This window comes from Protopterus annectens, chromosome 6.part1 (assembly GCF_019279795.1).
Source record: "Protopterus annectens isolate FY-2018-M chromosome 6.part1, PAN1.0, whole genome shotgun sequence".
Taxonomy (NCBI): domain Eukaryota; kingdom Metazoa; phylum Chordata; order Ceratodontiformes; family Protopteridae; genus Protopterus; species Protopterus annectens.
Window position 1 is genome coordinate 76,999,387 of NC_056738.1, and position 16,765 is coordinate 77,016,151.

The window sequence follows — 16,765 nt, forward strand, 5'->3', positions numbered from 1 at the left end:
TTTCTACATAGTGCACTTGAATAGTAAAGACATTGCCTTGAGAGGAAAAGAGATTATAACCCCACTATACTTTGCCCTAATTTGGTCCATAATTGAATATAATGCCCCATTCAGCATGTACTGTACAAAGCACCTGCAGCAATTGGGGAGACCTCAGAGGTTTCTAACAAAGATGATCAAGGGTCTCCAGCATGTGTTGTATACAGACTGACTAAAGTCCCTGTCACTTTACTTTGTATCATATAGACGTCTTAGGGGAGACTTATGCCTGGCTTACAGAACGATGTCAGACCCAAACCTAATTAACTTACTGCATATCCATAAATAAAACTGGACTAGGGCCACACATTCCAGGGATCTAAATATGGCCTGTGACTTAAACAGGACATGCTGGAGTGACAGCTTTATCTCTCAATGACTGCCGTGTCTTTAGAATAGGCTACCCATTCATGTGAAATGGAGTACCTCTATAACACTGTTCAAAAGGAACCTGGAAGAGTGGACGGGGCACAGTAAATTGTTACCAGGAATAGTGCCCATAACCCTCCTGGACATGGCCAGTCATTACTAAGTGCAATCTTGGGTATTAACATTTCTATGGTATTACATTGGGATGAAACGGCTAGGTTTGAAATGACCTCCGGGTAGACAGCCTAGTAATCTTCTATGATTCTATGAAAAAATGTTGAGATATGTAATTACTGTAATAGAATTGAGCAGCTAACATCAGCAACATTTAACAAGGTCTCTGAATACAAGAACTGAAAGAAAAGGCTTTCTCTGAAATTTCTTAGAGTCATGTCTGTGACAGATCAAAGTTTAGCTGTTATGCTATACCTAGACCAGAATCCATGCTGCTTATGAACAATTAACCCATAATTGTTAGCAGAATATAATAGTTTGCCACTTAAGGATTTTGATTTGAACTTGATTTGCAGCCGTCCTTCTTACTAATGTTGCATTGTTTGTACAGTGGGATCTTGCCAGCTAATTCCTTTAGGATAGAGGAAATGTTAGTTGTAAGGACCAAGTTTTTTATTTAATTGGGGAAGGGGTTAACAAAAGTGCTGGAAGTCAGTTTTGAGAAGTACAGATGAAGGTTGCAACTGTTTGGTTTTCAGATTCTGTTAATGTTTTTGGCAGTGATTTGACTGTTCTTACATATAAATTATCAAAGCAAAAATGCAAGTGAGGAGGTCACATGCTGCAAATAGTATTTTAATAACTGAAAGAAGGATTAGAAACTGTTTTGATATGAGGGGTTATTCAAATATTTTGAGTCCTTCTGTAATATTATAGATGAATGGAGATTGCCATTGAAGGATAAGTAGATATTAACTAATGAACTTTTATTCTGCAGTTTTCCCTTGATATCAGTATTCAGTTTTGCTCATTTAAGACTGGGTTGCCTGTGACTTTCCATAAATGCCAAGTTTGGTTATATCGTTTTAATTAGCAGCACTGAGATGTCTGGCTGTAATTTGTTGTTAGATCATTTTAGTGATCCTGGAACAGCAAGCATGGTTGCCTTCTGTGGTCTAAATGTTTAACACCCTTTTATGCACATTTGTCAGTGTTCCTTTACATCTTTCCTATGCAATCTCCATTATAATGTGTGCTCAGTCATCATTTGAGGTAGCTTAGTGTAAATTTCCTTCCCTTAACAAATTGTCATAAAAATGATTACTGGTTTTCCCTGCTTTCTCTTTTCTGATGTATGCCATAAAGCTGTTAATGTCTTCTAAACTACTCTATATTACACACACACGCAGAGACACTTAAAGTGTTTTGCCAAAGGGTGAAATTATAGCCTATTTCCCCTGGTGTTTGGTATCCAGCATGATTTTGCAAAACATAATTGACTGTCAAAAAACACACATAGGCCTGAGGCAACACTTGTTCCTTTATGTCAAAAAGAAGGCTGTGGGTCTGTTATAGCTTTTTAAATGCATGTATTTAGATATGCATACTGAACATTTTTTTAGTAGTCTTACCAAATAAATTAACATAACAAATTGCTTGTATGTAATACTTTGCAAGTTGTCATACATAATTTTCTTGTACAATATCTTTATTTTGAAATTCATCACTCCTTTTCTTTATAACTACTTGAATATAAACTGTCAAACTCCGTCTACTAGACTCATGAGAACAATGCATTTATAATTGTTTATTTTTTGCATATCTTTTCCTCCTGGGATCTGTCTGCTTGCATTTTCCTACAATCACATACCTTCCATTAACAGGTACACTGGTGCAACAATTCCTGCTTTACTAATGCTACTGGATGACCTTTGCTGTTGCCAAGGGCAAAATGAAATATTGAAATGTACTACTGTGAGGTCCTTTATATTCAGTCTGGGGTGTATTCCTGTGGGTTTGGTGAAACTGGTTTTAATGAAAGTTTATGTGAAACAACCCCAGCTCAGCTCTTTGTATTTGCCTACTATTAGTATACCTTATGGAAATTAATTCAATTAGCAGAGGAGAAAACTATGATCCTTCTTTGTATGTTACATTGCCTTTATTAGAGAATGTCAAAACCTTAAAAAATGTGCACTCATTATTAGTCCTACATTTTTATTTACCAAATTAAAATAATATGTAGGAAACTGTCTCACATAAGCAAATCATCATACTTCTGTTGAATGCATTTAAAAAAAAATTAGTGGCGTGTAACAGTAACAGAAAAAGTGTCTGTCTTTAAGGGCTTGGCTGGCAAACTAATGATGTCAGTGAAAACACATTTACAAAAGCCCTAATTTTATTTCTTATCTTTCCCTTTTGATGTATGGCAGTCCATTAGTGGAACGTGATTGAGAAAAGCTGTGCATTTCACAATCGGAATGTTCCATCTCGGCTGTTGGCAGCACATGCCATCAAATCAGAGTACAGAGATATGGTGGCTGTCTGTTTTGTACTGCCTGCCAGCACAACTGCTGATGGAGTGAGGCTTTGAAATGACCATAATTTGTTGCCTTCACTTATCAAATACATCAATTTCATATTTCTTTGGCTCAAGTCCTGAAGCAAAGTTTGCTGAAGGAAGATATTTCATATACTATGAAGCACTGCATTAGTAAATCTCACATTTCTTAGATAATTTATTGTACACGGACATATTTAATTCTTTTTACAGAGAATTACAACTTGTTTGATATTGCCTAACTAAATTATTTTATATTTGTAAGGTGATTTTATATTTTGTTAATGAATAACATTTACCCACCCTCCCTCCCAAATGCTGTTTACATGTGATCTGAATATTTACTTTTTGATGAGCTTTTTTTAAGTTTTCATATTTTGGTGCTTCTATTTTCACACTCTGTAGCAGATCTGTGTACCGTAGGCACATCTAGTAAATAATGGTTGTGTCATTTTATCTTTGTTTTTTTTTTTTTATCTTTGCAGCTGTGTAATGGTGGTTCTGTTACAGACCTCGTGAAAGGACTGATCATGCGTGGCCAAAAGCTGGATGAAGCTGTAATTTCATACATCTTATACGGTGCTCTCTCGGTAAGGATTCTCATCAAGTCTATTATGACAAGAGACTGTACCATTTCTTTTTTCATATTCATGCTAACATCCACATATTATTGTTGAAGGGGCTACACCTGCTGGTATAACAGCAGGGTTTGTCAATGTGATAGAGTGGACAGATGTTTCTGTATTATAAATGCAGATTGTCCTCATTGCGTTCTTTAATAGTAGGCTAATTGATTCCAAATGAGTTACTGCTTTTCTGATTCTTTTGTTGTCTAGGGCCTGCAGCATTTGCACAAAAACAGAATCATTCATCGTGATGTCAAAGGAAACAATATTCTTCTGACAACAGGAGGAGGAGTCAAACTTGTTGACTTTGGTAATGATTTCTGAGCAATTTATTTTTCTTCTTTGTGCATTGGTGCTTTCAAAGGCAGTCATTTTCTTACTATTCAGACAGTGCAAGCATTACCGGAACACCACAGACTCAGTGAAATTTGTACTCAGTATCTTGGGAGGCTTTCATTTAACAGATGGAAAACAGTTGGAATTTTTGTCAGAAAAATGCATCTTGCTCGGGATGCGCAGAAAGGGACAGCTGAAAATCTGAAAGCATGAAATACTGTGCAAAAGGAGCTATGCCTGCAAAATCTAATGCTGAAGACAGTTTACATTCTTTTAAAAAGCAGCATGCCAAATTACAGACATTAGCAGTTTCCGATATACACTTTAAATTCTTTATTTGATTCCTTGCATACAAATAGCAGATTTTCCATTTTGAATAATTCATCCAGCCAGCCCTACATAGCTGTGACCTTAGGTAATGTTGTGTTAGCAGTGAAAACCCCCTAAATTCTTCTGATGTTTTTGTCTTTGTGGATAATTGAGTTGGTGTTACAAATGTATGAGACATTTTTAGGTGTGTGAAACTAAATGTGTGATGTACCCTGTTGTTACCCACAAAATAATACAACAGACAATACCGGTATACAAACAACAATGAAAATGCTTCATAGCACACAATATATAGACATGGAGTAAAACAAAAATGCATATTTGTGATGTAATGGACTAGGGTGCATTCTAGAAAGTACTTTTTAACTCAGGATGAGTATCCCAAACAATGAACACTAGGTGACAACATCAAGCAGATTGTAACATGCACAGAGCAGGTGCCCTTGAGAATGTCTTTGATGACACTAACAGATGTGCACCATTATTCACAGAGCTGAACAGGTGAGGACGGAGAAAAACAGACAAAAAATGTGGTTTGAAGGTCAGATAGAAGGGCATAGGCAGCAATGCCAACCAATGCACTGCAGCATGACATTGTAAAAGCAGGCAGATAAGGAAAACAGGGGACATCCAGGAGCCCTGTGACAGGCATACTCAAATACTCAACAAGTTCTGACCCACATTGATAAACTACAAACACTGAACAACGGGGAATGAAGGCACTAAAAGGAGAGAGTAATACAAGCTACAACTTTGACAGAATGGACGCTATTAAAGATGAAGCTTGTGACATGAAACATTTTTTTTTCCTAATGTAATGGCTCATGTTAAATGACAACCACCTCGTTCGTAAACAAACTGACACAGTTTGTGAGAGAATTAGTAGGCACTACAAATGATAAGCAGGTTGTTAGCACCAAATAACGACACGCTAAACCAGTCACACACAGCTCAGACCAAACACATAGATCTACGTAAGCTGAGAGTCTTAAAAGTAACCTACTTAAACCACAAAGACCTAATGAAATATAAGAAACAAGTACCCTCAGCAACCTCAGTAGTAGTTCACACCATGAAACATGCATGCAAGAGTAACATTATCTCAAGTCAAAAGCGCATAAGGCAAATCCCCACACAGTCCAATATTCTACTTGTAGGTGACTCCATGGTGAGACACACATTTGTACCAATAACTAGGCTGTGCAAGGGGAGGGTTATGGTCAGTAGCCTATCAGGTGCCAGGTAACACCACAACATGTATGCACTCAAGTCACTGCAGCACAACTACATATATGACACAGTCATAGTGCATGTGGCTGTAAATGACATGAGATGTACCTCCCTGGATTATATTAAGAAAGACATTATAGAGCTTTCAGAATATATGTTTGAGGCAGTAGTTTAGCTAGGGCAGGATAAGAGTGGCAGTACCCTGGGCGCAAAGTGTTGGAAAGGTGTGATCAGCTGATCCAAATCTCTCTCTAATGCAATACTGGCTTTTAAAAGCCAGTATTGCATTTGTGATCAAACCTAGCTACTGTAGGACTCTTTGTATTGTTTACACCATAACAAACTGCTTACAAGCAGTTTGCTACAAAAAAAAAAAAAAAAAAAAAAGAAGAAAATCTCTTTATTTTACTAAAACCTGAGCACTGTAGGCAGAGTATACACGGTAGCAACTGTTTGTTACAGTTTAAAAGAAGAAATATATATTTTTAATAACAGCATTTGGAATGAGGGTTAGACAGAGCACAAAAATGGGACCTGAATGGCTGGGCATGGGGGAGGGGGTGGGCTGTACCAGCAGAAGGAACGGCACTTTTTTTTTCACTCTTCAGTGGAAGAACTTGGGGGGGGGGGTGGCTGTAACAGTAAGAAGCTGATGGCTCCAGTGTAGCTTATTACACTTATGGGTTTTTTTTTTTTTTGGCTCTTCAGTGCTTCCTTTCCTTAGAACACACAGATATATGCATTATCTTGGAGGTCTGGCTGAAGACCAATAAGAACAATCCACTGCAAGGTTTCGATGACATCACATATTCAGGTCCACCACACTAGACAAAGGCACTATAGGTGGTGGTGCCGCCATATTCTTAAACTACCAGGTCACCTCCACACTTGTTAGACAAGATAATGACCTGGAACTCTCCGAGATCCAACTCATTGTCAGCAAAACCCTTTATCATATCACAGTTAACTATAAGACCCCATCTTTGTCCCCCTCATTCCATATCTCCTACCTAAATGGTATGACATTCCAATGAATTAAGCTAAAGACTATTCTCCTTGGTGACTTCAACTACTGTTCTAACAACTGTGAGACTTGGACATCCCCAAACATATACACCCAGAAATGTATGGAATTTATCAGTACAAAATCTCTAGAACAGTTAGTCTGCACCCAAGCGTGGATGATAAAATCCAAGACCTTGCCCTTACCAATATGAAACAGCTTTACTTCCACCAGTTGTAACTTCCTCCTTGGCTAAATCAGACCACAAATCAGTCACGTTCACCATTAGACTAAGCTGGAAGGTGATTCAAATACCACAGTATTCAGACATTATGCTAAGGCTAATCTACTGAGTGATGACCATACTGTTTATGCAGAATCCTTTGCCATCAAATTCTATGTATATATAAAGGGTCTATATTATAACATTGAAATCTTAAAACTTTGAATGTTATAATATCGAACCATTTTGATCGAAAGACTATAACATCGAACACTCAGAATAGCAATTTTTTCTCCAGGGAAAAAAATCCCTGTTCTGACAAACATACACACAACGCAAGCACACCAAAATAAATAATCCACACACATACACTTTACAAAACCCTACACTAAACCGTACATACACTACTAGCTATCCACTTACCTTAACCCAACCCTAACCCTAAGGTCCGTAACTATCACACACTCACCTTATCCACTCCCTAACCCTAAAGTCCCTATCGCACACTTGCCTTACCTGCTCCCTAACCCTAAGGTCCATATCGCACAGTCATCTTACCCACTCCCTAACCCTAAGGTCCCTAATTATCGCACACTCACCTTAACCTGGTCCGTAACCTTCGCTCCACAGTCGAGGAAATAGCGAAGCTGCAGAAACGGCCCACCGAATACTTTCCCTAGGGAAAGTATTCAATATTCTGCAGCTTCGCTATTTTCAGCGTTTGGTGCATTGGGTTTGATATTATAACATTCAAAGTTTTAAGACTTTGATGTTATAATATAGACCCATATATAAATAGTTGCACAGACTCAGCTGCTCTGTGTCCAAGTTTAAAAATACACTCCTGAGGTGGAACCAAATATAAACAGGCTCTATAACAGAAAAAAAAAAATCACTGCACATAAAATTAAGTTTTAATCCTTATGATAGTACAAAACTCTTGTAAACTGAATAAAACCACAAAATAGCACTATAGAGACCCTTCCAAAATTAGCATAACACTGTTTTATCCACCACAAAGAGTGTTGCACTAATTTTGGAAGTGTCTCTACAGTGCTGTTTTGTAGTTTTACTTAATTGTAGTTTATTTTACTACAGTCAGTCTAGTTTATTTGCTGCTTTGAAAACACTTATTAAATGTAACTGTGAACTCTGGACCCTTTTCAAATTAAGTAAAGTCATATATTAGGTATGACAGAGACACAAGTGAATGTTACACAGTTAAAAAGCCTTGGTTGTTCAGAATTTCAGAGACAATTGTCAGCACTATGTAGAGCCAATAGTAAGTTGCATCATAAATTCATATCCAGAGGGACATAGCCAATCTACTGGTGGACAAGTTTAGTTCAAACTTTACCCCATTTCCCCTCCTATATTCCCAGAGTACATAACTGTGTCTACACCCCCCCCACACAAGAACAAGTACTCAAATCACTATTGAAGGCCAAGAATGTTATTTCTAAAGAAATAGATAACACATCAGTGCCTATAGAGCCTATTCAGTATCAGCCACCAAATAGGCTTTGCACCAGATGAACAGAGGACAGCAGCAGTTATCTTGCATAAAGATGGAGTGTTGTTCATCTGTAAGGCCATGGAAAGGGTCATTATGGAATTAATAAATAAGGACACAAGTTACCTACCAACTCTTGACTCAAGCTGGTTTGGATTCATCAAGGACAGATCCTGCCTGTTCAGCCAGGTCAACTTCTTTGAAGAAGTCACTGAAGCAATGGATGAGGGCAATTCAGTGCACACTGTGTATCTAGACCTCACAAAGGCATTAAACACTATATTACACTTGGGTGTCATGGAAAAACTGTCCCAGATAATTGTTATGTAACTCATTGGATAGCTAATTGGCTCATAAAGAGAACTCAGGAAATTAGCCTGGGCAGTTCTACATCCTCAAAAAGACCTGCCACTAGTGGTGTACTCCAGTGTTCAGATGAATTCTCTTGTAACTATCACATTAACAACACCCCCCCATGAAAGCTGATCCTGTAATCAGGGACCTGGGAACCTATTTAGACAATGAACTGTTCTATGATCGCCATGCAGCCACTATTGCAAAAAAGTCCTTTTTCATCTCTCAGCTTATAAGTAGAGATGTGCATCCCGGTCAAAATATATAATTATTTCACTGTACTATGATCTTATTAAGACAATCACTGAGTGTAGTGGCATTTCAGTATGTATCTGGCCAAATACTTATAACAATGGAAAGGCCACAATGCTTTCTCACTAAAATGAAGTCAGGGGCCTAAAATCATAAAGACTGTGCAGACAGTTTGTCAAGACCTTATCCACCTTCACAGCATCATACATGCTAGTAAGAGGGGACCTCTACCCTGCATATTGAACCTTAACAGTGCCTATCCTTTCTGACCTATTTCGCATGTTCAATGGTAGCATAAACATGCACTCAAGGGATCTCAGCCTCTTTTTAACAGAAACAGTATATGTTGAGGGGATAGGTATGAGTCATAGGGAATACCACCTCTACCAAACCATCTTCCACTCCACACTCCTCTTAGTTTGTTCCAATGTAATTTGAAGAAATGGATGGGAAATCACAAACTCCCCTAACAGTTAGGCACCCATTCCCTCTTGTCTCAACATATCTGTGTTCTGCCTGCTTCTAGGTTACTCAAACACAAAACACAAGGTTAAAAAATAAAATAAAATAACATGGGAATGTAAAGCTATGGTTCACACAGATCAACAGACTAGTGAGTATATTTGAACATATCATAATAAAGTTTCACTAAAGAATCACAGAAAAATGACAGTAGATAAGACTAGTTTGTCCACAGTATAGTTCTTGCCAGTTAATTTCTTCATATCCTTTCCTGACATACCATCTTAGTAGCTATAAATTAATTTATTGAAAATTTGTTTACCGGGAAAGTCTGACTGGGCACAGATGCCCTTTTCCAGGGGAGGACTGGGAAGAAAAGCTCCAAGGTAACAAATTTAATGCAATCAATATTTACAGTAACGCATTTTACAATGCAGTTACATTGAATATATAGCATAGTTGCTGAGCAGTCGAGTGCTTCAGATTGTGCAGAACATTGTCACAGTAAACTGGTACTGTGGTATATGAGCCAATTATTTCACTGCTGCTAAGGCAAAGGGAGCCAGTGAAGATGCAGAGAATTATTCAGTCCCTTCCTGCTACTAGTTTTCTTGCAACTGCAATACCTTCAAAAACGGTATTGTAGGAGCAGAGAGTGACAGAGATCACTATTTGGATTTTGAAGAGGAGCATTCTGATTTTCATCTGATTTCATCGTGGTTTCCTGATCCAGACCCAAGAATTCAATTGACCGTGCCTTGGATAGAGGAGACTCAGGACCACTAGAGGAACACAGTGTCAGGTACTGGGCAATGAGGTGCTGAATGGCTAGTGCAATGCACCAGGGTGCAGTGATGGTACACCATACCACCAAACAACCTGAAGGAAAATTAAAAGGATCCACTAAAAGGGTTGATATTTGCTTTGTCATTTAGGTTGGGAGTAGGATGATTGTGGTGGTGCTGCTGATTGGCTGATGACTGCTGCTGCTGGGAGCTTTAACTATGATTTTTTTGTTCCTATTTGATTGTCTGCTGTTGAGGGGGTTGTGGACATGGGTTGTAGCTGCAGTTGCTTTATTCCCTAAATTGGGAAGCAGTACATGGATGAATGTGTACACTGTAAGAGGAATGTGGCTGAATGTATGCACTGTAAGAGGTACGTGGCTGAATGTGTGCACTGTAAGAGGTACGTGGCTGAATGTGTGTACTGTAAGAGATATGTGGCTGAATGTGTGCACTGTAAGAGGTACATGGCTGAATGTGTGCACTGTAAGAGGTACATGGCTAAATGTGTGCACTGTAAGAGGTACATGGCTGAATGTGTGCACTGTAAGAGGTACATGGCTGAATGTGTGCACTGTAAGAGGTACGTGGCTGAATGTGTGTGCACTGTAAGAGGTACATGGCTAAATATGTGCACTGTAAGAGGTACATGGCTGAATGTGTGCACTGTAAGAGGTACATGGCTGAATGTGTGCACTGTAAGAGGTACGTGGCTGAATTTGTGCGCACTGTAAGAGGTACATGGCTGAATGTGTGCACTGTAAGAGATACATGGCTGACTGTGTGCACTGTAAGAGGTACATGGCTGATTGTGTGCACTGTAAGAGGTATGTTGCTGAATGTGTGCAATGTAAGAGGTACAGGGCTGAATGTATACACAGTGAAAGAGGTACGTGGCTGAATGTTTACACTGTAGGAGGTATGTGGTAGAAATCATACACTGTAAGAGATACAGGGCTGAATGTGTACACTGTAAGAGATACAGCACTGAATATATGACTGTATGGCTCAGACAGGACTAGGGTTTGTCTGTAAAAGTTAGTGCCCACATTTGATTATTTATTTTTTATTCACTTTACTTTCCTTATTTTATTTATGTATTGACCAGTCCCTGATTTGACTCTAGTGTTACCTCTGTCTCTTTTAATCCCTCCTAAAACGGATGACTTTAAGAGAAAAGATGTATGAGGATTCTGTTATTCTGTCAATGTCTCAAGGTAATAGTAGAAATATTTTACAAGTGCCCATGGTTAATTTTGGATTTGTTCCTGGTTTTGCTCAGGTTTGTCCTTGATTGGTTGAGTTAACAGATTTAGCTAGGAGAAGATGTGGAGGAGCTGGAAAATTTGATGCTAAAGACCTTTTTTATTTTAATAGCTGTACTTGAATAATATAACTTTCTACTGAGTATATTTAGTTTATCAATGGTATCTGCAGATTTTATTTGTTTTGCTTATTGACATTTGATTAATCTGGTAGTCCTACTGAGTGTGACTTGTCTGCTTAAGTAAATGTTACAGGCTGTGGTTTTAACTTTATAACTTTGAGTTAGATGCAGTTTCTTTTTTAAAATGTATACTAGTAATGCTATTGTAGAGTGTCATGCTTATTGCATAGCAAATGCAGGTTGATATTTGTGTTTTAGGGAATTACAGTGCGGTTAGCACTTACTCTGTAGTCTCAGTGTTGGTCAAGTAGAGTGATTCATACTTTGTACATGAAACACTTTTCAGTAAGGTGAAACAAAAGTAGTTTCATGTACTGCTGTGAAGAAAATGTAGATCGAAGCAAACCTGTTGTAACTTTAAATGAATTATAGTTTTGCCACAAATGCTACTTTAATGTTTCAGAATGGCTAGGAAATGTAGGTTGCTGCAGAATGTGTTCAGTTAATTAATTAATTATTTATTGATTGATTGCATTTGTTTACCAGGAAAGTCCACTGGGCCTGAGAAGAGCCCATTTTCAGTGGAGGCCCAGGGAAAAAAGCTCCACGTATAGTTATATAGACATATAGTTACATACAGATAAAGTATTAACACAATGTATACAGTATATAATGTAGTAGTATTGCATACGTAAAGCATAATTTTACAAAAAAATGTTAGAATACATCGAATCATTTGAAGAAATAGAGTAGAGTTATTTTTACTTAGGTGCATGTGAAAGTGAAAACGTGTATGAGAGTGAGATGTAAGTAGAGAGATAGTTGAGAGTAGTACAGAGAAAAAGAAAGCTTGAGGCAGAATAGTTAAAGTGGGGATAGCAGAGGCTAAAGTGACAGCAGAAGGAGTAGATTTGAAAGGAAAATGTGGGGTTGGCTACTTATACAGCAGGAGAGAGTAAGTATTCTGAGGAAGGTTAAGTTATCGGGTAGACTATAGGGGTGCAGATGCATATCCATTGTGAGGAGAGATGCAGTTTAAGAGATTTTTTTAAAGTGGTATGATTGCTGATGGCTCTGAGAGAGGCAAGGAGTACTTTTGAGACAGCATAAGAGTATAGCATTTGTCTGGCTAAGAGCTTAGGTATATCAATATTCAACAGCATTTTATTTTCAGATCTTAGGACTCATTTTGGTTCGCATCCACTCAGAATGTGGGAGAGGGCGCTGGGCAAGCTGCTGGATTTGTAGATAAGTTTATGGGCAATAATTATTTGCACATAAGTGAGTTGATGAGGGAGCTCCAGCCAATTTAGTTGGTGTAGTGAGGAGCAGTGGTGGGTGGAGTATTTTGCATTTGTGGCAAATTTTGCAATTTTGTTATAGCATGGGTTGAGTTAGGGAGGACTGGATGTTGGTGAGGATGAGGGCTCCATATAAAAGAGTTGTAAGTAGGAAAGATAAGGCAAGGGACTTTTTTTCTGAGTTACAGAGGAAATAGTTGTGCCTGTAAAGGACCCCCAGTTTTTGATTTTTTTTTATGTTACTGTGGATATGGTGGTCAAAGATTGTTATCAATGATGGCACCGAGTAATTTGGTACTAGGAGCGACATCTATGATAGTACTATTTTGTGACTGGATAAAGACACTAGATTTGTCAATTTGACTAGATTTTTTGGGTGCAAATATTAGGAGTTTAGTTTGATGCAGTTAGTAATGCCTCATGCTGAGGATTATTTAGGTAATATATTTTAATGTGAAATGTGTTCTATTTATTGAGGTGTTAAATGAGTAATGGGCTTTTCAGGGGCACCACAGTAGTTCTATACATTATCATGGAGAAAATGTAGGTTGATACAAACTGCTGTATTCACTTTTTACATGAATTGTGCCCTTGTCACAAAATGCTATTCTTTAATGTAAAATTTGCTGCTCAGACAATGTATTGGATTACACCTTCAACCAGGCCCCATGGAAATGGTGAGTATTCATGCAATGTGAAAATAGGATGTTCTACATTGTGACTGTTTGTAACACATTGCTATGGTCTGTGTTGCACACTGGCCTTTTAACACATTGCTATGGTCTGTGTTCCACACTGGCCTTTTAAGAGGTTTATGATTAAGCATAGTTGTCAGTATAAAAAATTTGGCTTGATATTCACAAACATTAATATACAGCATTATATTGAAAATGTATAGATAAAAGGGTGGTGCATAAGAAAGGTAGGATTAATTTAAGAAATACATTAGAGTGAGGTATTAGAGGGGATAAGCAAGTTTAAGTATCAATAGAGAAGTAGCAATGGAGTGGAAATTTGGTTGTGGACAAAGTCAGGAGGCAGAGAGGAAGTCTTTTAGTAATGGTTTGAAAAGATGAAGTTTTGAGATAGACCTGACTGATACAGGAATTTTATTCCAAGTTCTACCTACATTATTGGAACAGAGACTGACCCCAGCAGCCCTTTGTGGTTTGTAAATGGTAAGCAGTTGTTTATCATTTGACTGAAGGGGACAGCTTAGTAGCTAGAATTGGAGTATGGGGCTAATTGCTGGGCAGGCAAATGGAGTATAGATGATTTTGTGGGTTAAGATGAGTTGAGTATAAAGTAAGTGGTAAGAAAGCTTGAACGAGTTAAATGGTTTTAGTGCTAAACAATGTTGGTTCTGGTAAGGTTTTTTTTGCAAGCAAATCTGGCAACTTTGTTGTAGCATTGTCCATGTTTAAAACTAAGTGAGGCTTGTAGGGTGGTCATGATTGGTGTGCCATATAGGAGAACGGGTAAGAGGTAAGTGGTAGCTAGAGTCACTTTGACAGAGTTGATAAGGAATTACTTTATTCTATGAAGGGTACCTATTTTTGATGGGTTTTCTTGATGCTGTTGTGAATATGTAAATTAAATTTAAGATTGTCATACCTAGTAGTTTTTATACGTGAAGTAACTTCAGTCATGGTAGTATTTAGGAAATACATTTTAGTTATTTTTTCATGCAATGAGATTTTGGAAAAAAGAGAAGTAATTTTTAGATTTAGTAGCAGGTGATTATCATGTAGTCAATTTTCAACAAAGTTAATAGCTTCTTGAGTAATTCTCTGAAGATGCATGAGGTTACCTGAAGTACATATTAGGGTAGAATTGTTAGCATATTGTATGAGGAAAGATTGCTGAGAGGAAAGATTGCTGAGAGGATTTATGTGGATTTGGTGAATACTGAAGTGTAGAGGGTCAAGAATGGAGCTCTGTGGCATGCCAGTACTGACAGGAAGGAAGGGAGTAAATGTGGAGAGACATTTAACAGTCTGGTATCTATTTAAGTAACTATTAAACCGTAGTAGTGTGCATTTTAATAGCCCTGTGGAAGAAAATTGACGGAGGTGTTTTTGGTGACCGACTAGTCATAAGATTTATAGATATCAAGGAATACAGAGGAAATGAGTTTGCCTTTGTCAGTAGTATGTGAAGGTTAATTAGGTGGCTTCCTACTGAATTGTCAACACTCAAAATGCTGATTGCCAACAAGCTGAAAAAAAGACAGAAACGAGTGAATTTTGAAAATCTCTCTTAAGCTTCTTTGTTTGTAGTTTGTAATTTCTCAGAGAAAAGGGAATATTCCAGGAAATGGCATCTTTGACTTAGTATATGTAAGTCCAATCTTTCAGTCATTCAGACTTGCTCTACCAGGTCCCGACATTTCAAATGGTTACCTTAATAAGGCCATGGTATTACTATGGGCATGTCTGAAACCATGCTGTGTTGGGGTCAGGAGCTTTTATGTTCATGTAGTTGTTTGTGAATGCACTTGTCCAGAAGTTTTGACAAAGGAGATGATATTGCAATAGGTCTGAAACTGGTTATATCAGATGAGGTTACTTCTTTATGAAGGGCGCATACCAATCTTAACAGTTTACAGATTAGTTTTTGGTGACAGACTAGATCAAAAGCTTTACAGGGATCAAGAAGTACAGAGGAAATGAGTTTGCCTTTGTCTCTGGCTTTGTTAATAGTATCAGTAAAGGTTAATAAGGCCATGGTAATGTTATGGGCAGGTCTAAAACCAGGCTGTGTGGGTGTCAGGAGCATTTCCTGAAGTATGTGTTTAAGTAGTTGTTTCTGAATGCACTTCTTCCGAAGTTTTGACAAAGGAGGTGATATGGCAATAGATCTGAAATTGGTTATATCAGATGAAGTTACTACTTTATATAGGGCGCATACCAATTAAACCTTCCAAACCATTACCTTTTTGCTGTACCATATTACTGCACACAAACACACACGCATATGAACAATATGTCAAGGAGATAACAGATATCAGAATACCAAACAGAATGCTGACAAGAAGCCATACTTTAGAATTAATAAGGTTGTGCAAGAACAAACAACTGATAAAATATAATCAGATCCTGCAGATAGACTAGTGGTGGACCGTAGCTGGGATAGCTACTAAAGTTCAAAAAAATGACACGGATATATGAAACTTGAATTATGTCACTGATAAAACAGAACGAAAAAAAGATGAAAAAACACTTCTTTTAAATCCACAGAAACCTCACTGCTTCGCCGAATTGGCAAGATGTTGAACTAAAGTGTAACAAAAAGACTGTTACACACTGATGTTTAGCAGTTCAAAGTTAAGTTGGACTGAATCTGTTTATATCCCAGGCATATACATTCCTATAACTCTTCCAAATGATGCAAAGTAACTGAACACATAACATAACAGTCTGTGTGGAGAACCACAACAACCATAAAAAGTACCTTAGAATGTTTGTAAAGCTGATGAAATGTTGTAGAGCAAATGCCTGGTTGCTCAGGAAGTCCTGACTATCCGTTTAGCTTGTGGTAGAAAACCCAATCCAATACTTTGTAGTTAGAAAAACACAAGAAGCTTCCTTTGCAAACTCAATAGTTCCAAACTTGCAGGAAGCAAATGAAGCACTAGAAGCACTAGCACAATTGCTATGTAAACAAACTCAGAAGTTCCAAACTCATGCACTGTTATACACTGATGTTTAGAAGTTCAAAAGTAAAGTAGGACTAAATCTGTTTATATCCCAGGCATATACATTCCTGTAACTCTTCCAAATGATGCAAAGTAACTTGAACACAACTCACAACAGTTTGTGTTGGGAGACCACAACAACCATAAAAAAGTACCTTAGAATGTTTGTAAAAGCTGATGAAATGTTGTAGAGCAAATGCCTGGTTGCTCAGGAAGTCCTGACTATCCGTTTAGCTTGTGGTAGAAAACCCAATCCAATACTTTGTAGTTAGAAAAACACAAGAAGCTTCCCTTGGCAAACTCAATAGTTCCAGACTTGCAGGAAGCAAATGAAGCACTA

At 37.8% G+C, this 16,765-nt stretch overlaps 1 protein-coding gene across 1 annotated transcript in view; it reads left to right on the top strand.

Annotated features, from left to right (window-relative positions):
- Positions 1-16,765, top strand: part of LOC122805399 (myosin-IIIb-like) — a 950,073-nt gene that overhangs the window by 582,378 nt on the left and 350,930 nt on the right. Inside the window, exons 4-5 of the mRNA XM_044075509.1 lie at positions 3,412-3,516; positions 3,763-3,862. Coding sequence (XP_043931444.1) covers positions 3,412-3,516; positions 3,763-3,862 — 205 coding nt within the window. The remainder of the gene's footprint in view (positions 1-3,411; positions 3,517-3,762; positions 3,863-16,765) is intronic.